Source organism: Poecilia reticulata, linkage group LG18 (assembly GCF_000633615.1).
Source record: "Poecilia reticulata strain Guanapo linkage group LG18, Guppy_female_1.0+MT, whole genome shotgun sequence".
NCBI lineage: Eukaryota > Metazoa > Chordata > Actinopteri > Cyprinodontiformes > Poeciliidae > Poecilia > Poecilia reticulata.
This window is the reverse complement of record NC_024348.1, coordinates 5,951,219-5,977,096: the sequence shown is the minus strand read 5'-3', so window position 1 is coordinate 5,977,096 and position 25,878 is coordinate 5,951,219. Positions and strand designations below refer to the sequence as shown.

Below are 25,878 nucleotides of genomic sequence, written 5' to 3'. Positions count from 1 at the left end.
ACACATCCACTATCGCTTTACCTGAGCCTTATTTTAGAAGGTGCAGGCAGCCCACTTCCCCAGTCTGTTCGGCCTTTACTCCACAGCCGCTTTTGTTGTCTGGGCCCCGTTGAATGAGACTTACATTTTTGTGTCTGCTTAAAAATGGTAAAGTCAATAAAACATGCAGTTTTAATAGAGATATTACAAGCATAAAGCTCCAATATGACTTTCACCCAACACTACCATTTTATTGCCATATTATTTTGATGCATTTTCGACTGTATTCTCATAAAACTTCATTTTCTTAATGTTATGTCTTTATCTTTCAAATTTATGACCTTATTCTTGTAATTTTATGACTTTGTCGTAATTTTATCTGCTTTTTTATTTTCTTGGCGAGGCATTGATACTGCGTTGCAGCACAGCTGGATTTAGAACCATGACTGAGATGTGTAGATCGAGTAGAGCTGTGCAGTGGCGGAGCCAGAGGGGGGGCCAGGGGGCCAGTGCCCCCCCTGTCATCTGACTGGCCCACCTAGTGGCCCCCCCTGATGATTGACATGTAACAGCACCAGGTCATTCCTGTACATTATTTGGAAAGAAAAACAATAATAAATATATGAAAAGAAAATGTATAAAACTTTATATAAGTCCATGTGATGACATAAATAAATAGATTTTTATCAGGCGCGATACCAGCCTCCTTTATACTCATAACAACAAGCTGAAATTGTTCTCCTGGGTGTTTCAGTTGCTGCGCTGTGGTGCAACTCAACGGCTAAAGCACTTCATACCTGGTGGTTCTTAAAACACCAATAAGTTATTTATTGATCCTCTGCAAAAAAGAGAAAAAACCGAAGAGGGGCTGACAATGTTCGTAGTTTGGAGCAGAGGTTGCGCTAGAGTTTTTTCGTTGTCCGTCAAAGAAAAAAATCATTTTATTTCCAATTTATAGTCATCAAATTAAGCATTTATTATTTCTCTGCGAGAACGTTTTTGAAATCAGGTAACATTTTACGAAATTACGTGATTAGAAGACGACAGAACTCTGATCGTTTCCTGATCCCGCACTGACTTCCCTCAGCGGGAGAAAAACCCAGCAGAAGCGGATCAGCTCCGCTAGGCGCTCCAAAGCCTCTGGTCCATTAAAGCGTCCAGATCAGAGATGATTCTCTGATAGATATTGTTCTTAGTATGATTAATAATGAGCTCCACGATGTTCTCTGTGCGTAAAGTTGAAACTGTCTCGCACCAAGTGTCAGCTGCGCTTGATCACAGTCTGGACAGAAACCAGCGAACTGCTCTCTGTTCTTATCAAGACGAGGCTGAGGAGGGAATCTGACATATTAACTCAGTTAAGTTTTTACTGGTTTTGTTTTTAAAACACCATTAACGTAAGCAGTGTAACTACATATTGTATATTTGGCGTTTGTTGTCTCATGTGTGATTAATTGGAGCGTAACGGTGGAGCATTTATTGCCCAGCACACGGCACTTGTTTCTGCCTAACGGATCTGCACTTTAATTTCTTTCCTCTCTCAACAGTCAGCTGTTATTCCTCTACTTAAAACTACAATAAGTATATAACATTCTCTTTAGCTTTTCTCTGTGTGCTCCAAACTCATTAAATGTAAACTCATAAGAAGCCCGAGCCTCCATCAGGCAAATAGTTCTGGTCTGACCCGGACTATTGTTACCTGTCCAAACAGAGCTTCCTAACCAAGGTGTAACTCATCAACACGCTGTCAGCTCCCGGTCAGAAAGGCACATTTGGTTCAGTGTCCATGAGATGATATTCAGAAAGGATCTTTTATTTGATTGATTTTAGTTGCCTCTGCGATTAACTCTTTGCGTAAAGTCTCCATGTGCGCCAGTCAAAGGTGTTAATTATAACATGTCAAATGACAGAGGGGCTTAAAAAATAACCAAATATTCAGTTTGGTTATTTTTTTAAATTATATATATATATATATATATATATATATATAATGTGCACACGCGCCACTGGAGCTGTGACAAACAAGGCTGGACAGGAACCTAGCTTCATTTGCTGCCACACAAAGTGAGGAAGCCTGTTTCCAGTGGAAATTAACACCGTTAAACATGGGCAACTATTACAGTTAACCCGCTTAAATCGTGACATCTGCAGTCTTTTCAACTGAAGTTGTTAGAAAACCACAAGAAAGCCACTAATGCTGGGTTACAAGAAGTGGTTTGATACGCTATGTTAACTCAAGGCAGTCGCTCTTCTCATTATTTTCGTCTTCCTTATGAAATGACTGGAGGAAATATTTCCAGTTAATGCCTCTGCATGCCAAGGCTGCCCAGAACTATGCTCAAGATGGGACAGCAATGCCCTGAAGAGTTGTTGGCACAGCCAGACATCCTAAACACCTGCAGAGACCGTGACGCAGAAATGTCACGGAAGAAAAAAATAAAAATGGGAAAACAAAATAAAATAAAAATCACAACGCCGTTTCTTTTCAATCAAATAAAGGTGCTGCGATTCCAGTTCACGTCATTTTTAAATAACAGCATGCAAACTAGTAATTTTCTCTGTCTTGTTATGGTGTGGTAGAGGTAAAGTTTGGCAAATTGTCAAACTACAGCAAAAACCAATAAGACTGAAAACTGGGGGGGGAGTGAAGAAAATTAATTGTGCCATCGAGAGACATGTTTTTTGTATATAATCAATAGGCTACCAAAAAAAACAAAAAAACAGGGCAGTTATTTTGCATTTATTTGTTGGGATTTGACTTAACCAAGTACATATAGCATTATGTAATAATAACAATAGCATGAGGGTTTCATAGAAGACCAAAGTAAAGCTTCAAATGAAATGAGACTGGAGAATAAACACGTCGCTCTCCCGCGTGGAAGAGAAAAGTAAAACGTTTTGAAAAAGCTGAGTTGTGAAACTAACACTGGTATTAAGAAAATAACAGAAACATGGTAGTGGCAGTGTGGTGATCTGGGTTTGGTTTGTAGCTTCAGAACCTGGACAACTTTGCTGTAGGAGCCATAAATTCTTCTCTCTACTAATAAAATTACTGGGGAAAAAATGACTTTTATTTTATCCAATTGTCCAAAAAATATTAGCTTGTATTTCACCCATGTTTTGTTGTTTTATTGCTTTATTATACGTTAAGTACATCACTGACATTATTCGTTACATGAAAAGATTTTCCGCAGGAGTTCAGCTAACTACCACGGGTGTGGAAGTGCTATGGCAATAGACCTGGAGCTGACGTGAGAAGATCCATAAATTTGTGATCTCTAATAAGCAATTCATGTAAAAAAAAAAAAAAAAAAAAAAAAAGATGCTAAAGTGTTGGTAGCAAAAAGATAAAAGTTCTCCCTCGGGGATAAACAAAACTTCACTTCAATCTTGTGTGACAGCATTTGTACTTCTTCAGTTAGCCTGTCAGATCCTGATGGATCTCAAACATTAGCAGATGGTTTGGTTGGAATGCCAAGACATGCTGCCAACACACCTCTGCATGATAAGAGGCCTGTAATTGATCTGTGTCTCCTTATAAAAACAAAACAAAACAAAAAACAAAAAACGATGAGGGTGACTGCCTAAAGATGAAGAGAAAAGAACTGACCAATTAATTGTGATCCAGAAGATGGATGTTGACCGTATTGTCGACAATCGCACGTCAATCGATGTTCTCCGACTTTAAAACGGAGGGCAATAATTCAGCAGATGCAAAAGTAAGTAGAAGGCACAAGCTTTCTAGGAGTGATTTGACATTTTCCATCCTAACCCTGTGCATATCTTATGAAGGAGCAATCGACACGCTATGATTTGAGTTTTTGTAAACGAATGATCCCTCTACAGACCATCTTTAAAGCTGCAGTGTGTAACTTTTATAAACTTTCTTCGTTTTTTTACATATTCGTTGAAGCTGTAAATATGTCATGAGACAATCTGAAAACATTTAGCTCCTCTTCCTTCTCCTTCAGTGTTTTCAGTGCCAACGAGAACCAATCAATCAGAGCCAGGAGGCGGGCCTTATGGCTGTCAATCACAATCGTGTGTGTGTGTGTGTGTGTGTGTGTGCGTGCGTGCGTGCGTGCGTGTGTGTGTGTGTGTGTGTGGCCATGTTATGCTTCAGCTAGCGTAGCCTGTTGTGAATGCCAAGGCTACTTGGCAAATAAACCCTTTTCCCGTGACAGTGAGTTGATTCTCCGCCATTAGCACATTCACCAGCGAGTACATGAAGGTGATTGACAGCAATAAGACCTTCTTCCTGGCTCTGATTGGTTGTTTTTGGCCATGGTTTCTTCAAACACCGATAGCAGCTCAGGGAAGAGGTGGAGGAGACTGATATTTTCACAGATTATCTCTCTCATAAACTGTCACCGCATGGTGAAAGTTTAAACAAACATGTAAGGAGCGTATTCTTTATAAAAGTTACACACTGCAGCTCTAATCCGAATCAATAACACTGAGCCGTTGTTGACTCAGGACCTGTGTGGCATAGAGCCCTTTAACTCCGTCCCACCTGCGGACTTCAGTGGCGTTAACAGCCATGATTAAGAACACACCTACCTTCTCCATGGTCCAACTACAAAAGTAAAACTGAAAAGAGACAAATAAGCACCTCAGCCCTGACAGGACTCCCAACAATAACAGTTAAAGAATGTAATGTAGTTGCGGCCGTGTCATTTAGGCCCAACAGGAGGCCTGAGCAGAGCCAGCAAGTGTTACCTGATCATTTACCTATAGATACCTGAGCGTAATGAGGCGCTCGTCACTATGTTATTTAGCTAAAATGGTGTACAGTAGTCGGGCAGTAAGTGTAGGCTTCTGTGTCAGACAGTAATTGTTGTTTAGATCCAAGCTAAAGGGGGGGAGCGAGCAACAGTGCGAAGCTTACACTTAGTCTGGTTTTAGTCTGGTTTTAGGGTAAAGACAGAAGTCTCGCGTTTCCAGTGATATGGAGACATCGCTACTTTTAAGTTAGGAAAGGGGGGGAGCAGTTTGCAAAGGCCAGACCCGTAAATATGGAAACCAAGGAAAGGAAGGTCTATGTGGATGCATTTGCTGCTTCCCAAATAGGTAGAAGGCGGGAAAGAGGGAATTAAAGGAAAAACTTATTTTAAAAATCACATGTTCAGGAATTTAGCTCAAAACTACGTAGAGTTAAGTCCAAAATTATTGATACACGCAAAAGGTTATTCTGTTTCATGCAAGACCCAACAGATCTGTGTCACGAAATGGTGAAAAGATGTTTTTCTGTTTTTCTTTACATTTAAACAAAAAAATAAAAACACGTCAAAATCATTTGTGCAGCTGTCTATAATGATTTGAAAAGCCTTTCTTGGCTTTTTGCATGTCTCCACTGGTGTCTATAACCTTTCACCTTTCACAATGAACTCCAAAGTATTTGAGGTTGTAAAGTATTCCTGCTTTCAGCCCAATCTTTAACTCCCTGCCCAGATCCCCCATTAAATCCAAGTCAGGACTCTGGCTGGGCTGCTTCAAACTTAAATTGAAGCTTAATTTTTGAAACATTTGGTGGACCACTTAATGGTCCATTAGCCATTATGCTACTGCACCAGCTGTGTGTTTTGGGTCACTAAAACATCAATCAGAACAAGTTTCTCAGTAGAATCCTGAATGATATCGTTGAAAATTTTGATGTAGTTCTTTTCATTAGGTTTCTATCCTGTTGGGCATCGACACGCTGTAAATATGGCTGCATAACTGTGGCCAAACAAATCCATTTTAGTGTCATGTGCCCGCCAAACTAAAGAAAAATCTCCTCCTCTGTCCAGATGAAAGTTTGCAACGGTTTTTTTTTCTACCTAACTCATGGAAACAGTTTCCTCTATTGTCCGTTTTCATGGAATCCAGAAGACGCAGGGTCGGTTTGACCGTCTGCCTCGAGATGTTGCCACTGGCAGGAACCGCCGGTGGCCTTCAGGTGAACCCTGGAATCTTTCTTTCACCTCTCGCACCGTCAACCTTGTCAGCGCAGGTGTCACTTTTGATCTCCTACCAAAGCCTGGGAGGTGTGGCCACTAGAACTCAAAGACATTCAGATAAGACCTTACGCCCCTTTCTTGACTTTTCAGCAAGAAACACTTGGAATGGTACATAGCCTTGAATCTTTCAACCCGCTCACAATTTCCAATGGGTATGCAATTTGGGTCACGCTCTTGCAAATAAAATAAAATAAAATGGTTCTTCTTTGCTGAAATGTGCTGCACTTATTTTAGCATACAAATATATCCTTTCCCACCGGAAGAAATATGTCGGTAAAGTTAGACAAATATCAAATCAAAATCTGGCTTCACCGTTTCCAAGGATTCAAAAATGTAATTAGTGACAATAAAACCCTTCCCGTTTTCGGTGGAGTGTAAACAAGACTGAGTTAATAATTGGCAGAAAGCTGCTGGAGGGTGATTGCTGAGGTCGAACTAAGTAAGGTGCTTTTCTAATCTCTTTTCGATCTCGGAGGAACTTTTGCCTCCATAACTCGCACCGTGACCCGGTGACACTCACGCATGTTTGGGAGCTTGTCGATGCGTGAGAATTTATATCTGAAGGTAGCAGCTTTTGTATCAAACCACAAAGCATCCAGAAAATGTTGGCGTCACAGCGAGTTTCGGCCGTAAATCAGCAGAGTTGAGCGCTCTGATTGCTGCTCCCGAAAGAACGTTAGGGCCGACAGTCGGGAGGTTTGTGCGCATCTGCAGAGCGCGATCCGCCAACGAGCAATCGGAAAAGCTTTATTTTGATGTTACTGGTGACGGTTTGATGTTAATTGTCTGATGGGATTGACAAGAAAATTAACTCCTTGCCTGTAGCTACACATCCTGATTTGATCCTATTCCCTTCTCCTGCAGGAACCCCGTTGCGGCGCACAGAGAGGGATTGTTGAAACATGCATTTTATAGACTAACACAGACCAAACTTTCATGTTTGCAGGCGAGATGCAAGCCTGATGAAAATGGATAAGAATGTAAATGTGAGCCTGAGGGGGGTTAAGTGGAGATAAAGTACCCCAACTTGCTAAAAACACAATCTAAAAGCACAATCTAAGATTAAAACAAGGCGCTGTGGGTTAGTGTTGTTTATAAATTAAATTAATGCCCTTCGGGGGGAACAATTAACCAATTCCTGACATCTAATGTTTCAATAAACCACAAATATTTGTGCAATCAAGCACACAGGTTCAAAAGTCAAAATCTAAAACGTGCACAGACAATAATAGTTATCAGGCAATCTGAAGATGGGGGGAAACAATAGTAAAAACTGTAGGAATTTAATGTTAACCACATAATTTAATTGTTCTGTAATTACCTAGATTAGCTATGACAGAGACGAAATACCATCAACATGTGTAAAAGGCTTCACCACCACAAGATTATGCTTAATATGAGCTTAATTTTATTTTGTTGCATTTATGTCTGCCGCTCTGATGGAACATCAAATTACGCAGCTAATTACGATGTCTGATTTTAAGTCGTGCTCGGCGAATTATTAAAAATGAAAATATTTCAACTTTATACTCTATAAACTGAGGACAGAGGTTAAGTATTGTTTGTGCTAACGTTGTGTTCTCCGTTTTTTGGCACAGAGCTTGATTTCAGCGATCATGCAGCCGACTCACCCTGCTGCCTTTCTCTGGGAAGCACTTGCATCCTCTGCTGCAGTCCAGGCCTGCACACGGTTCATCAGACTTTCCACCCTGTAAGAAAAAAAAGGAAATAAATCAATGTAGCTTTTCACCAAGGCACTTCCCAAAACTTCCCAATTATCTAAATACAGCAATAAAAAAAAGAAGCTGTTCACTGATTGACATTTAGAAAGTCTGTATGCTAATTTGACGAGCTAACTTTTTTTTTAAGATGGAAAGTTTCTTTTTCTTTTTTTTTTTTACAATTTCTTTTATCTTATCTTACTTTTGTCTTTCAGCAATGACAGTAGACTTTTTCTTATAGTGCTCAACTTTACCAGCTAATCAGTAACTGAATCAAAATGTGTCCAGAGCCAGAGTCAGAATCAGAAGCAAAATCTAAGGTTTATCTGAAGGACATCTTTAAAAAATATTTGTGACATTTTGGGGCATTATGATGTCCAGCAGCCCTCAAGACCAAACCCCTAAAGCTTTCCACCAATAAACAACCACTTTTCAGCTAAGCACTTACCACCTTCTCCTTTCTAACAGTGCAGCACATCGTAAACATTCAAGCTAGCAAGCTAGCTAGCAAGCTAGCAGGACATGTAGGCCTGTTAACCCCAACTGTAAAATTATTTTGAATAGACAAAAGAGATAATGTGCCTTCTAACTAAATAATAAGCAAAGAGGTAAAAAGAAGGGATTAATTAAACTGGCTAAAAAAAACTTTCCTCTTTGTATTTTGACCATTTCTATTGCTAAATTTTGACAATTTCTATTGGATTTTCTACACTAAATAACAACATGCCAGGGAAAGCCTAAAGAATCACAAGAAATATGCCCACAGATGACCAGGGTTTGAGAAGGAAAAGGTAAAAAAAAATAAGAACAAGGTTGTTTAGATAAAAGAAGAAAAGGACTGTGACTGAATGACACACTTTTAATATTACAAACAAATAAAAATGCCCGTAAGAGATGTAAAAAAATTACATGCTCAATTTAGTGAGTTTTATTATAATCATGCAATGGAATTGTAAATTAATTGTAAACAATTCTGTAAAAACTCAAATAACTCTCAAATGATTCCCATAAAAAGCTGCTTTTGCATTGATATTAGCCTTAAAAGTAAAAGCTAGACTAAAAGAATTCATAACAATTGATATTTCAAGAGTAACGAAAATTTAGAAAGACCTTTTAATAGTCTATCTACAAAATATGTTTTATAGTTATAGTTAGTTTGCTTAAATACTCAGGTATTTAAGCAAACATTTTTATTTGAATGTAATTTACGGAAAAATATAACAATTCCCAATTATTTCATGATGGAAGTCAAAGTACATTTGCAATCATTTCTCTTTTTGTGACCGCTGTTGGAAAATCAAGATGCAGTATTGAGTTGGTTGCAATCTGCTATTTATGCCGCTAGATGGCACTGCAGCCAACATTCAAGACATTAAATTACATATCTATTTGTTACTTGGTCTTATATTGATTGATGTACTATGTAAAAAAACAATTTCTCTGAAACTTCTCATTAGATGAAGTGACTTACCATATTAAGTAAGAAGAATCAACGTTCTGATCCACCCTGTTTTTTTAAGGTAGACTTATTTCCTTCTAAACCCCACGTGAACTGCAGATTAGCATTAAGTTCAATGGGTGGCATTCCTCAGATAGCTATGGAACATCATCCAAAGGTTTCACATCAGAGCACCAAAGAAAGAGCTTTTATAAGCTGCCTTGTGAGTGAAATAAGCTTACATACATGAGGCTCTTAAAACTTAAAAAAACCCACGTTTGGTGTTTTGGTCCGAGGCCGAAGGGCCACAAGGGGGGGGAAGAGATCTGTACTTTTGGAAATTTTTGGTATACAAGCCTCAACACTTTCATAAATGTTTAAAACTTGTCTTATATGAGGATAACTTGAACATTTCCTTTCCTGATTTTATAATAATATGGCAGGTTGCTGGTGGTGGGACGACGAATGATGGCGGTCAGGGTGGATGAGAACAGAGCGTGCGGGTCTTATCAGCTCAAATGACAGTGGTCCTAGTGCCCACAAGCTTAATTAATAGAGGTCAAGCAGCTCTCGTTAGAAATCATCAGCTGGTCGACTGGGTCCTGACAAGGTGCGGCAGGGGCCTGGGAAAGTGTGGCCCTCAATGTGAGGTCCTGAAGAACATCATTGAAAAATAACGCCGCCACTAGGGGGGGGTGTCATTTTGATAAATCACATTTCTAGTGCAGACATATAATGATTTATTTTCCTCATCACTTAACAGTTACGTAGCAACTTTACTCCAAGTAAACATCAACAGAGGTTTAAACCCAAGTAACAAATTCTTCATTCTGCAAGAAACTGCCTGAAGAACACCTGGTACAAAAGGCTTTTCAGCTGTTATTCATCTAAGTTATTCTGTTAACATCAGAACTGGTTTATCTGTGAGAAGAGAAATGATAAAACGAAAACAAAAAAAAAACAGAAAGGCCAGCCACACGGCACACAGCACACAAAAAATGCATAAAATGACCAAGCAGGCCTGTAACTTTAACATATTCTGCTGGACGATAAATTGCCCCAGAAATTATTGCGATAAACGATAATATTGTTGTCTTGAGACCATTTTAAAGTAAGATGATGGTAATGGCATAATAATGCAAGTAACGCCCTCTAAAAGTTCAATAAACTTTAATTTCTAACAAACATTTAACACTGGAACTGGAAGACATTTTAAATATTCTAAACAAACAAATAAAAACAATTACAAAGTCAGTGTAAACCAAACTGTACTTCAAAAAAGGTGCTAGCTGAATCTGATAGATGACTGATGTCATCTAGTCTCTTATAGAAAGAGAGACAGGAAAAAAACAAACAGCTATACAAATGGAAATGATCGAGCTTGTTTCCATTTATCATGCAGTTGATTTATTCCTTAACTTCAGTTCAACCCTCAGACAAACTGTTGCTACATTAGCGCTACCTGCACTTCTTTATCCTACTTACTTTAACTTAAGTTTCCTTCAGGAATTTAAAGAACTTAAAAGAAAATAATTCGGTCAAGGCTGAAGTCTTTGTCTGATAATTACGACTATTACAACTCCTCCTGCAGCAGACTGGGGCAAAAAAAGGGGACAAACTCCTTGCAAAGCGAAAGTGAGCTTTGCACAGAAAAGGGAGGGAAAAGGAGAGAGAGGAGGAAAAATGTCATCAGTGGTGGGTCCGACTTTCTTCCTTATGATCCCAATTCCTCTACTTTCGACAAAAGGAGGGCGTCAGTGAGCAGAGAGCAGAAGGAACTACAGTCGAGCACTAAACTGGATCCCAAAGAGACATTAAACCTCTGGGACGAAGACAAGCAGATAAAGATAGCTGCAAAAACAAAGACAGGGTTTGGACGCCCAAATTATTGGATGCTTAGTCACCAAACACCTATAAAGTACATTTCAGATTTTCCTATTTGTTTCAAAGCCTATTTTCTGACTCATCGATCGTCCAATCAGAGCAAGTCCATTCACATTGGGGGGGCTTTTTGGTTTGATCCAAAAACCCTTTGTTGTCGGACGTAATCCAGCCTCCACCTGAGAAGGGTGGAGATGCACTGATCCGCATTCAGTTCCCTCCTGTCAACACCCGCAGCTGAAACTGATGGATTGTATCGGGAAACCGATGCTAAACCAGCACCCGAGGGAAGACATTTGCTCCCACTGCTAAGAGGGAGAAATACGAGGCAGACTTCAACAACTCAAGTCCCAATATCTTTTCTTGTTTCAACAATAACTTCCTTCTTGCTACTGTTTCATGAAGGCCTGATGTGTGAAATCTGTAACAGTTTCCCTGTAGGCAGACTCTCCTGCTGCATTCCTTGATCTTCCGGATGCTGTTTGCTCTCTAATGCTCTCTAATAAAATATCTGACCTTCACATATCAATTCTAAACTCAATTACTTACAGTGGATTTTATGGAAGGGTATCAGTTTGCACACTGCTTTAGATATTCCTTAGATATTCCTTGTTCAGTCGCAAAACCGCCAATGAAAAACATTGAAGTTTTTTACAAGGTACCGTAAGAGGCCAAAAGCAAAAATCCAATCACACTTTGCATACATGTCCACATGCGAAACGCGAATCAACACGCTGGTTAACGAAGACTCACATGGATTCCTCCGTCTTCACACACATCATCACATCTTAGGCTCTTGTCAACTGGAATTACCCGGTTTTTCGCCTTTAAGCTTTAAGCCACGATGTCCCAATCAATCCGTGCTGTTTGCTCATACTTCACTGTCCAAACACTTTCATGTTCACATGTCTGGCTGGGCTGTTTCACAGGCCTTCATAACACATGCGTGCTTAACTCTCATGACTGTAGGTAACGGGGAATACGTCTGGACCTGCCTTTCCATACCTATAGAGTCGGCCCAGATAAGGTTCTGGTCGACCAGAGCGTGGCGTACCTTGGCCCTTTTTGAGACCTACTGTTGAGAGAACAGGGACCTAATAGATACGGGCTTCTTCACTGATGGTTGTGTTCTGCTTGCGCATACGGGAATGCAGGGCTGTGGGGAAAATGCTAAACAATTTCTCAAACAGCAATGAAAATAAACAATCAGCCTCTCCTGTAGCGGCAAAGATTGGATATCGTACCTTCTGTAAGCCACAAAGAGTGCAAATATAAATATTTATATATTCATACTGGACGTGCAAATAGATAGGAGAAAGTTTTGTTTTAGTGCTCCCTCGGGGCATGCCAACAAGTCATCTCATTTTTTTCACAAGTAGTAATAAAACTAGCACAACACTTAGCTTGAAGTCTGCAGCTGTATTTCCACTACAAATGTGCGCAAACCTTTGTCTATATTCTAAATATTTTTATAATTCAGCCACTGCGCAAGCTATCATCACCTATCAGCTGTCGGTGTTTTATTCAGGCGTTGGAGCGACAAACCCCGTAGACTAGAGTGGTTACGTATGAGCCATTTTGTGGAAAATTTACAGAAGAGAAAAACGAAAACAAACCCCCATTTTGTACCACTTCCTGTCGTCGTCTTTGTGGTTTTCACCAGTAGTAACATCTGGCTGTTAATCACCTGACTGGTGTGATGTGGAAAAAAAAAAGTTTCCATTGCAGTTTTGTGAAATACATCTATTTTGATCTGGCTGAAAAATTATCTCATCCTTTATCTGTTGTTGTTTTTTTCCAAAATTGGCATGTTTCTAATAAGCAAATTTATTTTCATAGCTTCAATTTGCGCAATTTTATGGTTAAAATTCCTGAAGCCACTGATTTAGTTATTCGTCGTAACTTCACAACTTTATTCCATCATCTGATCAATTCCTGTGATAAAAGTTTGACTACAAAGTCTATACATTTTATGCGGATGTTCAGAGAGAGAAACAGAACATCCGCAAGCTAACTCTGACCTTTCGCTCTCACTCTCTGGGTAAAAAGTAGGAATGCTTTTAATCCGCAGCATGTCAGTCGGCGTGCCATCACACGGTGTGTCCCCACGGGAGCGAAACATGTATTTCACCAGCTGTCAGTGAAACCGTTATCGGACTGATTACTGTCAGTTTTTAACAACAAAACATGTACGAGATCTGTCGTAAGATTAGAGCTTTAAATGCTTTTTGACTCCAGAGATGTTATTGCGTTACTTTTTAGACCTGAACTCAATGTTCAGAAAAGCAGCTGCTTCAAGAAGCTCGAGTTTTTTTTTTCCTTCCCTTCCTTTTACCATCAACTCTCAGTCTTGCCCCTCTTTTCTCTTAACTCCCTCCCTCCCTCGTTCGTTCGTTCTCCTTCCACCGGCTCCATCTGTGACCCTGAGACATCCACTGCAGGAGACGAACCAGCTGTGTTTGGGACTCCAGAGCTCCTCGTCTGTTTATTCTCCACTTCAAACGTGCGATTGACTGTTTGTCCGCCAACAACAAAAAAAAAGTTAAATTAAATAAAAGCAAGAGCACAAATCTGCAAGACGTGAATTTACTTTTACGCTTTGTCCAAACGAATGAGGGCCGATGCGGATCTGTATGTCCATTTGGGAGCAATTTCAGATGTGTGTGTAAGTCAACCGTCATGTCCGCGCTGTGTGGGTGTTCTGCTCTCCTCGACGGGGCCACCCATCTGGAGTCGGACCATCAGTGCAGTGGCCAGACGGAGGAAACTCGTTCATTTAATGAGGATCCAAACAGGATGTCGCACTCAGCCAGATGAGGTCGCCAACGGCTGAAAGGAAGGTAAACCGGTGTGGGTTCGTAAATCAAAGATGTCAGCGTGGCGTAGCTGCCGTCATCGTCGTCAGACGAGGTTCGCTTGTTTAGCATCTCAGTAAAATGTGTTGGTGTAATTTCATTCAGAGAGATTTTGGAAAGTGTGCTGCAGAAAATGCACTCGAAAGCAACTAATTGAATATATTTCAAAATGTTGAAAACTATGAATTTCACAAAAAAAAAAGAAATGATGTAAAATCGAAGTGTACACCAAAAAAAGTCAAAGAACGTGATTTCAAGAATAAATTACTAAATCTCCCACACTGAGGCGTTCGAGTAGAAAGTGTTCAGTTTCAAGCCTAGCATCAAATTAGACGGGGGGCTTTATCGAGCCACTGATAAGATCGGATGTTTCTTTTATGGGTTTTGGATCAGATCCCAGCTGGCGCGTTGCTCTCTGAGCAGCACGGAGTAAAGCTTGTTTCATCCACATGGACAGCATGTAAAACCCTGAGCATCAAACGTCTCGTTCACTTTGCATCGGCTTTTCTGAACCTCTTCCAAAGCAGGCCGTCACCAAATCGATCCTTTGTCCAGACCTGCCCACGTGAATCCTGCGAATTTTCACTAGGAAAACGTCAGCCGTCTCTTCAAATCCAGACGGATGACAGCTGTGGGAAAATGTGAGGAGATGGACATCGCGACAAGTTAAATATGCAGTGACGTCTTGACGGGTTGAAGCAAAACTCTTCACTTCGGCACAGAATCAAGCTGAATATAAAAAATGTCATTTGAAAATGTATTTAGTAAATCTTCTGTTATAGGAGGAGATTTGGGCGATATGGCTCCCCAACCAGGGCGCCCTCACTACGGGGGGAAGCACGAGGGTTCAAAATATAAAAAGTCAATCGGCAATAGTCCGCAGTGAAAATGTGTCTGACCAAGACTCCCTTTGCTTTTTTTTATTTTTTATTTGAGGTTAAACATAAGTAGGAGCAGCTTTGTGTGGCCCACACTAAACATGAATAAAACCTGGCCGTACTCCAGTTTGGTGACGTTTAACAAAAATGCTAAACTAAAGAGCTCTTTTAAAGTTTCCAAACAATCTGTAGTCATTTGATCGCCTCTAGTTCAACATCCAAACTGCTCAGACTAAATAAACCTGGACTGAATCATTCCAGACTTAACGGAGACTCTAAAAAATAGTACTGAAAAAGTATTAAAACATTTTCTCTATTCGTTTAAAAACTATAAAAAAGAAGGATTTTTTCATTTATTTTTTGGGCTAAATGAAAATTAATTGAACATGCAAATCAAGATCAAATCACTAGTCAAACTTGAACTGATATTTTTTTCTTTTTGTTTAAGAAAGACACCATAAGTATATTATAACGTATAAAAGTCTTCGATATGTGTAAAAAAAAAAATAACACACACGCACACACTACTGAAAAGAAAAAAAAAGGCTGTTCCTGCCATTAAGATTGCATATGAAAACTTGTATTTTTTGCTTTACACACACACACACGCACACACACACACACACACACACACACACACACACACACAGATATCCTCGTTTCTGTTTCCTCTGGCTAAACATTCTGGAGTCATGATGGAACAGAGACACCATTAGCAGGATTAAGACTCAGCCTGTCTACCCTTGTTTCACTCATCCCATCTTTCCCCCCCACCCCTTCTTTTCTTTTTTTTTTCAACCCGTATCACAAACCAGATCACAACACTCGAAGGTAACAATTTCAACATTTTCTTTTTATGTCTTTCATGATCAAACTGCAAACACGTACACGGCACATATAGTTTTGGGGCCGAGCTTCGCGCGTTCTCACTAATACGACTCAGGTGATTTATGGCCCAGATCTTCAATCCTCGTACCTGGTATTTCAGCCCCGAGGCGCAGCCTGGTGCAAATACTTTAGCCCCCTTCAAATGTTAAGATTAGGATCCATCACCCAGTGACGGGACCCGGGTTGAATTTGTTCTGCAGGATTAAAACGATCTTCACATATTCTGCAAAATAAAGCTTCAAAGTATATATTTTTTACGTTTTCAGTAACTGCTCTTGATGTTACTGGTTTAGGAAAAGCAAGTTACATTCATGCGGCACTGTTCAACATTTTCACTTCATGTCAGCTCCGTTATAAAACTTAACATGTGCACCTGTTTTAGAATGCATGAATTTGCCTAATTTTAACATTTTTGTGAGGTTTTTTTTTCCCCTCTGATCAATAAAAACCACCAGTGGAGACTTATGATCTTAAATATTGCTACATGAAGAAACCAAACAATGCTGACAAACCCAGTTCCTTATTGACTGATTTATCATTTATGACGAGTATCTTTTTATTATTTTGTACCGGTTCTAAAAATATGATCTTCTGCAGTTTATCTCAAACATGATAAAACAGTATCCCTGTAAACTCCGTGATGCTGTTGAGATTAGATTCATGTATTCTCATATTTTGAAGTGACACGAGATAAAAATAAATAAATAAAATTCCAATTTTCTAGTTCAGAAAGCAGAAATAAAATTGAGAATGTACTGAACTCTACCTGGAAACATAAACAATATTAAAGAAGATAAATTCACCACAGCTCAACCATTGGAGCAACTGCAAAAACTCCCAAAATTCATTCAGATCTGATGACATGACAACATATTTCTGTAGTTTCAGTGATTGATCTCCTGTGTCTAACCATCAACTTCATAAACACAAACGATGAAATCCAGATGAATCGTTCTGGCCCAGAGGCGTCTCTGCGCCAGAACTCACAGGTTTCAAATAGAAACGTCGACACGAGATGCTTCACTCATGATGCAGTTTTATGACCTGAGATGTTGTGTTGGTGCGAGGTGGGGGGAGCCAAAATAAACCGTGGGCATCTGTCGGGACCTGAGAGCAGAGAAGTGATCGATGGAGCAGGTGGAGGATGTTTGGATGTTTGTTGGCCGTAAATTAGGCGCGGGGCAAGCTTTAACAGAAACAACCGACTGGAAGAGACGAGAAGCAGAGCGCCGCCGACATCAGTTGGATGTTTTTTTCTTTTTTCATGCACAACAAATAAAGATCTTACGTGTGATCAAAAGGTGTTGATATAAACTGGTGGTAAAAAAAAAAAAATGCGAGAAGGAACCTGACCCAAACCACGAAACAAAGGATAAAATGTCTAAAAATCCCTTTGTGTTCACCGCAGTGAGATTAACGAGGCTCTTGTACATTTTTTAGTTTATTTTATGCGTGCAGCCTCAATCTTCCAGATATCTGAGACGATGTTTGGGCTTGTGGAAATATTCACAGTCAATTTGCATATTCCCAAAAATTTTTAAATCTGAAGTCTTTTGTACGATTAAACGACATAACTATAGATGCTCAGGTTCTCAATTAGTACGTTAAGTTTTGATTGCTTTAATGCTGGCAAAAGATTCTTCTTTCTTTTTTTCCAACCTTCCGTCTGCTAGACAACATCTCTACCACCGATCCACAGCCAGACAACACATAAATCATTAATTTAAAAGTGATTAGCTATGTAGACATAGATATGTACTTCAAAATATATATATTTTTTTGTTCAGAGAGGTTCTCCATCCTCAAGAGAATTTCCTTTCATACTGTTAAAGACAGCATGGTGATGTCGTTTCTATTTAACTGTCACAAATCTTTATTTTGAGCACAGTCTTAGACGGAGCAGATCTAGTTTCACGTCTCGCTTTTTCACTGCAAGAGGAGAAAAAAGTGAGACTTTGATCAACTTCTTAGATGAATCCCTTATCTTCAGAGGTGCTTAAACAAACCCGCAAAAACGTTTAAGCGTTTTTGACAAATTCGGCAGGACGTTAACAGAGACCAGACGGTTTGTCTCACGAGAAGCTCCAGTAAAAGTAGATCCCACCGCAAAGGAGTGTTTAGTGTTTGAGCTGAGTTATCGAGGTGTGCGACGTTTCAGATAATATTTATAATATAGATTTAGACTGTGGTGCGGCAGGGAAGATTAAAGCTAACAGTAGCTGGAGGGTCTCGTCATTAATCCAGTTTATCTAAAGGGAAACGTCTGAAATGGAGAAAATCTGTACAAACCAACCATAGAAAACCACATGATCTACATGTAACCTCAATGTTAGATCACAGGAACAAAGACGACGATTAAAACACGTTTCCTAAAAATGTTATTGATAATTAGCTTCTGTTTTCAGTCAGATTTTAATTCTGCTGTAACTGTGGTCAGAAATTCAAAGCATTGCAACAAATATAAATATATTATATATAAAATATATTATAAAAATATTTGAATGATTGATTTTAATTTAATTTCGTTAAGGTTTCCATAGCAACACGTGGTACTCCAGCATCTTCACACCTTGTTATTTTCTTTATGTGATCCACCAACACAAAGACGTTGCCTAATTGTAAAGTCCGAATAGGAACACTTTGCATATGTAGAAACTAAAAACTTTTCACATTATTCTTCAAAAAGCAGCTAAAGTTCAGTGAGCTGGTAAATTTTTCCACATCTATGCTAAATTAGATTTAGGTTCAGACTTTGACTGGGCCAATAAACCACATGAACATACCTGGTCTGAAACATTTCGTTGTAGCTCAGGCTTTATGTTTTGGGTTGGAAGTAAAAAAAAAAATAAAAAAAAAGTGCTGTACAGAAGAAAACTAAAAACTTTAAACATTGAAATAGTTAATCAACAGCAATTTTAAAAAAGATTAGTTTTTAGTTTCTTTTTAAAACAAACCTTAAACTAGAAACGCAGCCATCCGATACTAATATCTGTATCGGCGCCGATACTGAAAAAAATTCTAGATTGAGCATCAGTGACAATAAGATCTATTCACTCTAACTCTATCTCTGAATGTCATGCTTTATTACTAATTTTACATTATATTTATGACTCATTTGAAAGAAGCCTTTGCCTGGAGGGACAGGGGGTAATGGAGGAGAAGCAGAGGGATAATGGGTGTGAACAGTGGAGGGAAAATGCACCGGGGCAATAAAAGACGTAATGGGACCAGAAAGGCCCAGGTGAAGGCCAGCTGGGAGGAAAGCAGGGCGTAACACCGGACAGGTGAGACTAATGATGGTGTAAAAATAATCCAGAAGGAGGCTGAGCAATGAGTGAGGGGAAAAAAGGAGGAATAATAAGAAAGAGGGGGGAAAGCAAAGAAAGAAATGCGTCGAAACAAGATCCTGCTTCACCTGAGCAGCTTTGTTTTGTTACTTGAGCGAGAAAGAAATGAGGAATCATAACACAGTCCAGAACATTTCTTAAAAACATTGCGAGAAAGTGTGGCTCCTTGAAGAGCCAAGTTTAAAGATGTCTTCATCCCTCATTCTCTAAACTTTTCCAAGATCCCTCAAAGTTTTTTGTTGTTGCTTTTTTTTTTTTGGAAATGATCTGTTTTTTTTTCTGGGTTCTTTTCGGTTCTTTTTCCCGACCGTGACGGCAAGAGTCGGCGATTGGTTCAGAAAGTAGAACGAGAGTAAATGAAGATCGTCTAAAGGAAACAGGATACAACACAGGTTCAAACTTTGAGGTAAAACAACCTGTTTTATACCCGATTGATTCAGAAGTCAGACTTAAGTGACTCAAACAAAAAAAAAAAGTAACATTCCTCTGAAGACGATATGTAGAATATAAAGAATTAAGAGTTTAAAGTTGCATGGGTGTGTGTGTGCGTGTGTGTGCGCGTGTGTGCGTGCAGATTACAGGGGGTGAAGGTCATCATCCTGACCTCCATTATCATGTGATGGTTTCACTTTGGGCCTTCAGGGCGTCTTAGCTGCTCTTTGGGTTGTCGCATACTGATTCACACTGGAGGCTGAAGGTAACGTTATCTACAGCATTTAAATGACAACCACCATGTTAGGAAATAAGACATCAGACTGAGAGGTTTCAACTGGTTCATGTCATTCAGCTGGGATAATAACAGATCTTCAAATGTCAGTCGTCATTGTGACTTTGCTAATGTTTAAACTATTTAATTTGCATCATTTAATTGTAGCTCCACTGGAACAAAAAGGCATCCCCACAGCATGATACTGCCACCACCGTTTTGCACTGTGAGGACAGTGCGTTCAGAGTAGAATCTGCATCTGCATTTTCCTCCTTGGTTTTGATTAATGCGACGTTTCATGCTGGTCTGTCACATAAAATTCCAATATCGTCACAAAACGTGAAGAAGTTTGAGATTTTTTTCCCCCCTTTTGCAAGTAAACGCATCGTTCTTTCAGGCTCTTTAATTTTGATCAAAATGTGCAAGAAAATATGAAAAAATAATACATACAATGCTTGGACATAACCTGAACTATTCATATACTCATTTAAATGGGCTTCTTAGTTATAAATGAGTATATAAAAATAACTAAGAAGCTTCCTAGAAGATTAAAAATGAAGTTTTTTGTTATTTTGAACAACAATATGGGTGCATAGAGTGTTTTTATTGGGGGGGGAGGGGAAATGAGAGCCTTCTCTCAGTGACGCTTCTTAGAAAGTGATGCCTGAAACTGCAGCACACACTCACATCTGGCTGCCTCTCGCATACGCTACCACAGAACCAAACAACACCCATTTATTACATATTCTCCTGCTGACAACCTGGTTTTGGACTCGACAGTTTCAGGCGCAGAGCTTTACTTCCGTGGTGGGACTAAAGAGCCGGTGGTGATCTCACCTGTCCGGTCCGTAATCCATGACAGGTGGTGAGTAAGTGCTCACGAACACAAGGAGGACTTCAGCTTGTAAATTTCTGAACCTGGCTTCGATTTGCACTTATTCAAGTCTAATTTGTGTGTGTGTGTTTGAGTGCACCAACAACTCGCCCCATGTGCTCATACTGCTGAATTCCACATGCGCTGGCCGTAAGTAAACACGACTCTGGCACCGGAGCCCAACACGCTCATGTTCTGTGAGTGTGACGGGTTGGACAACATGGCCACTCCAAACAAGAACTGCAATAAATCTGAACCGTTTGGTTGTCCATCGAAGGGCCGACCCGTCACAGTGACAGAGATTGTTGGTGCTTGCAGCATAATCTGTTATTCTCCATTTAACGGTACTGTGAGCAAAGCAACAGAATCTCAGCTACAACCGAACTAAATGTAGTTTTTGACCCGTAGACCTCTGCTAAGGTAAAATTTAGTGGTGAAATTTTAGGTAAATGCTAAAAACAAATGGGAATAGATAGCATGCCAACAAGATGAGGTGATCCTGAATGCTGAAAAAGTTTCATAAAAGTAGAAAGGACACTGCTGACTTATTCCAATTTCTTTTAATTCTTCAATAAAATCCTTGCAAGCGGCTTCTGTTCCTCCAGATGTTTGCCTCATTCCTCGGTTTGCCCCAACTTAACCTTCTCTCTATTATTTCTGTGAGTCAGGTCATAATTGCAGAACATGGCAAACCTCTAATGGGATGAGTCTTCAATTGTGGGTTCAAAAGTAAAAAAGAAAGAAACAAAAAAGAGCCCACCCATCCCTCCAGACAGCAATCATTAGAAACAAAGTTTCCCCTCTAGAGTCGAGCTCCGCCATTGTTTTCACCGCATCGTCTCTTCTTCATGTCTGCTTTCTCACTGATGGTGCCGACCTTCTACTTAAAACAGACAAAATGTTCGCTGTGAATTCAAAGCCCTCCGGCGGAGCAGCTACTGTGCAGTCTGGTATGTAGAAACCACAACAGAGATGTGGGTCATCCCTACATGCCCTTTCTAAAGGCGTGTTCATCGTCAGCCAGAACCCTGTAGTTCTGCTGCCTGAAGTTGAAGTCGGGACCCGAGTTCCGGTTTTGACCGCAAGAGGTGATGTGGAGGCAAAGACAGATGGTCAAGTGCATCTTTTCATCTTTGTCTGATCTTCAAATTCCAGATTTTGACCTCAAAAGATCCCAACACGCATGGCTGTGTAATCGGACCAAAAGGGTTCAACGGACCAGCAAAGTTCGCTTTCGCCATTTTTAACAACAGCAGGCTTTTATTTACTGATTTCTGGCAGTAGTCTGTTAGTGTGACTTGTGTATGCTCTAAAATGTTTAAAGGTGTTGACAGTCGGGACAGTTTTAACGCTGAAAGGATCGGAGGATCCAGATGACAACCCGAGCAGCGAGTCGGGGTCTTCGTAGGTCATAGCGAGGCACCGTTTGAGCTGAACGGGATTCCTCAGCAGAAACCTCACTGAATGATTTCAGTCAAAATGAAAAGGCTCTCTGAAGCCCAGAGGCCTGATTCATAAAAGTGATTTGCAGACTCCAAATGTGCTGAAAGCAACACCAGAGACGATGATCTCACACTGCAAGTCGCGGCTCGTGGGTTCATGAAAAGTCTTTTTGCTAAATATTTCTGCGGAAAGGCTGGGAATTTGTTTACACGTCCAGAAATGTGTCTATTCAGCTCAACCATTGGAGAGAAATGTATGGTTTTGTCAGACTGATTAATATGGTTTGCAAATTTTGAGGCTCGGATCAGGTTTTTAGGGTCATTCGGTTCATGGACGGTTTTAACATGAAGGTTTTTGCTTCATCTTTGTTCTGGGTTTTTGCTTCAGCTGGGTTTATCACTTCGGGGTCATTGTTTTTGAGTTGGTTCAGTTTCGTTTGTGGTTTTGGGGTCGCATCTTTCAACTGGCTCACCCTTTTGAGCCCACGTTCTTTTCTTGTTTTTTTTGGTTCAATTCATGGTTTTCGAGTTTCCATTTCAGGAGTTGTTGTTGCTCAGTTTGGTTCAGTTCTTGGTTTTGGGGTCACAGTTTTGGTTCAGTTTGGCTGGTTTTCATTTAGCCTTGTCGTGTTGGGAAGCCATCTGATATTCAGCATCATGTTTCCTTAAAAAGTCTGGGAATTATCCTGTTTATGAAGCGTCAATGAAATGTAATTCTGCACTTTAAACATGTAAATCAAACATTTTCCACAGCTGTAGTTTCAACATCTCAGTGTATTAGTTACAGCTTTTAACTAGTCTGATATTTAACTAAGAGATTGTTCAAAATGAGTAGAAGTTGTTCTAGTTGTTTTCTTACTGCAGCAAACAAATGTGTCTAACAAACTGCTAATAAAAGAAATGTCTGAGTACAAAGTCCATCAGATACAAAGCTTATTTTATAACTAATTATCAACATACATGTCTAAATTACTAGGTCATTTTTCCAGTAAATAAAAATGACAGCAGTTAACCCTCATTTTTCAGCATAGAACAACCAATCATTGTTATATTTGGCAGCTGGATTCCTAGTGGAAGGAAATTTTACACAGATTGATAAATTAAAAATCATGACTCATTCACAAAGCAACTCACTCACAAAGGCTCCAGCGAATCCCGTGACACGGTAAGAGTTGCACGGTTAACAGACCAGCAGCGCATTGCCGACATCTGCATCACTTCTTCACCTTTACACCTAGATCGCTTTTATGTTCCTTCTCCAAAATTAAACCAGATGAAGCACATATCAGAAAAAAAACCCATCTGGTCAGTCTGGTGTTTCCCACATGACTGTAAATGGTAACGGGTTCAAGGTCGAGGCTCGAATCAAGCTGTAAAAAACCGCTTTCTGAGGAAAAGCTGCTTCCATTACTGAACGGCTCTCAGTAACTCAGAGTGTCCTTGAGATTCTTCCCAAACATGAAAGGCTGTTTGGCCTGTTCTCATGTTGACTCAAAGACTCCGTGTCCATCTCTTTATCCAATTTTTTTGGACAATATGCAAATTAAAAGTATTTACTAACATTGTGTTATGTTGCAGTGAGATAGAAAAAAAAAGAGAAAGAATGTTGCCTTCTGCAGAATTATGTGGAGACTTTAAAAAAAAGAAACATTTAAATCACAGCAGAGACAAAAGAAAAAACCCTATACTGTTACCAAGGTCCAAGTATGTCTACATATAAGTATCCTGCAGGCAGACACTCACCCCCAGCTGGTATAGGACCTTTTACCCCCCACCACCTCCACTCCTTTGAGCTGCTCTCAAAGAGGTTAAAATATCACCCTGACGCTCTTTCTTTTGTGATCCGATCCCACCTCTCTTTCTCTGCCTCTGGCGTGCATTTCAGTTCATGGCCCCGGCTCTCTGTCCCTATATGCGTCGTTGTGAATGCGTTTGCGTGGAGCCCGCGCGTCTCGGAGAGTAAAAGAAAAGAGGCCGTGCTGCCGGGAGAACAACGGCGGTACCTACAGACCGTGAGACTTTTGATGGGAGGCAGCAAAATGGATCCTGAAGCTGTGAATGGGGAGGACAGAAAAGGGGCTGTGGGAAGGAATGTCAGAGGCTCGAGGACGGGAAGACGCAGCCATCTCCGGATGCCGAGTTACTGATGATGCTTTCTGGATTGTGCAAATCCAAAGCCATTAAATGCGCCGATTTCATTTCACGACCAGATCCAGTTGCTGATTTTTGGAATGCCTATAATTTAATTTATTGACTTTTCTTCTATTTTATTTTATTTTTATCTTTTTAGGTCAGATTTTAATTTGTGCTCAATGACAATTTAAAAAAAGAAGGCATATGTGAGTTACTAAAATGAACTTGATAATTTCCATTTCCATGATTTTCTCGTTTCTTTCACTTTTTCTACCAAAGACTAAATAAAATGCTTCAGTGTGGTGCATCTCTCTTTAGCAGCCCTTCTTTGAAGGTCATTTTTCTTCAGAATCTTCACTATTCATTGTATTTGTTGTGTCAGGTTTTCATTTATTTTGGATATTTAAAATATCTTCCAGTTTTATTATTAAATGTTCATTGGAGATTGCTTGCATTGCGACCCCATTACCATTTTATTGCTTGAAAATGGCCTCAAAACAGCGATATTATCATTTATCGCAATAATAACTGGGACAATTTATCGTCCAGAAAAACGTGTTGTCATGACAGGAATAATCAAACTGTGAAGGCTTAACTTGCATTTCCTCACTAGCTGTTATTGTGTTGCATGCTCTATGTAGAACGCCGGTCCAAACCGGTCAAGCTGAAAATTGGTTGTTCCAGCCTCCTAACTGGAACAACCAACCCCAATTATCAGTATGAGTTAAATAATTAACAGACACAACATAAATGCATAAATTAAGCAGACAAGTGACTAATTAAATCAAAACATTGGACAGACGTCCCAAAAACATTAAATAAGGGGAGTTGTTCAGAACGCAACTCGGCTTCAGGCTGAAGTGGACATTTGAGGAACTTGTTAGTTTCTTATTTGCTGGATGATTTACCCTTAAATTTATGACTTTCTTTTATTTAAAGGAAAAACAGTGGGAAAGTAACGGCAGTCCATTCATTCACTCATTCATCTGTAGTCATATCTGACACCCAGATAATATTTAGTAAAAATAAAGCACTATTTAAACAATACAAAGTGAGATAGGGAGTTCCACAGAGCTCATTTTTAGGCCCCACATCTTTTATTCATACATGCTGAAATCTGGCCAATGGTTTCCACCACTATGCTGATGATGCAAAGCTTTATTTTGAAGGTCTTCTGATGATCCACAGCAAGTTAGAGCAGTTTGTAATTGTATTTAAGGCTTGCTATTATTATAATTGTTATATTTTATTATTTTTACATTGTGTTGTTATTTAAATATATATATATTTTAATCCTCTTTTTCCACTGCCATCAAGAATTGCTATATTTTACATTTTGTTGTGCTTTCTTGTGCAAAGGCAATAAAGAAATTCTACTATTTGGCATCGACTATCAGAGGAAAAGAAAAACCATCATCTTAGAAAATCAGACCTATAAGGCCAGAAAATAAATGTATGTATTTTTATAAAAGGACACAAACTGGAACGTCAACAGAACCGGTGAATCAGATTTTCTCAGCCAACAAAAAGGGCATCAACAGCTGTGAACTACTGAGATCAGATCATCTTCACAGTACTGTAAATATAAGTAAATTAATAAAGTGTCAGATTAAAACTCGGCAAAGTTAGGAGAAGTCTGTCGTGAGGGGTGGTTGGTTGMGGTGAGGAGATGACGCTAGGACCAGGTTATGGCGGAAAACGATGAATTTAATGACAAAGATGATACGACAAGGAACA

At 39.6% G+C, this 25,878-nt stretch overlaps 1 protein-coding gene across 6 annotated transcripts in view; it reads right to left on the bottom strand.

Moving 5' to 3' along the window:
• col4a6 (collagen, type IV, alpha 6) overlaps window positions 1–25,878 on the bottom strand; it is a 150,720-nt gene that overhangs the window by 53,799 nt on the left and 71,043 nt on the right. For all 6 annotated transcript variants that reach the window (XM_017310493.1, XM_008435132.2, XM_008435130.2 and 3 more), the window contains exon 4: window positions 7,610–7,687. In XM_017310493.1, coding sequence (XP_017165982.1) covers window positions 7,610–7,687 — 78 coding nt within the window. The remainder of the gene's footprint in view (window positions 1–7,609; window positions 7,688–25,878) is intronic.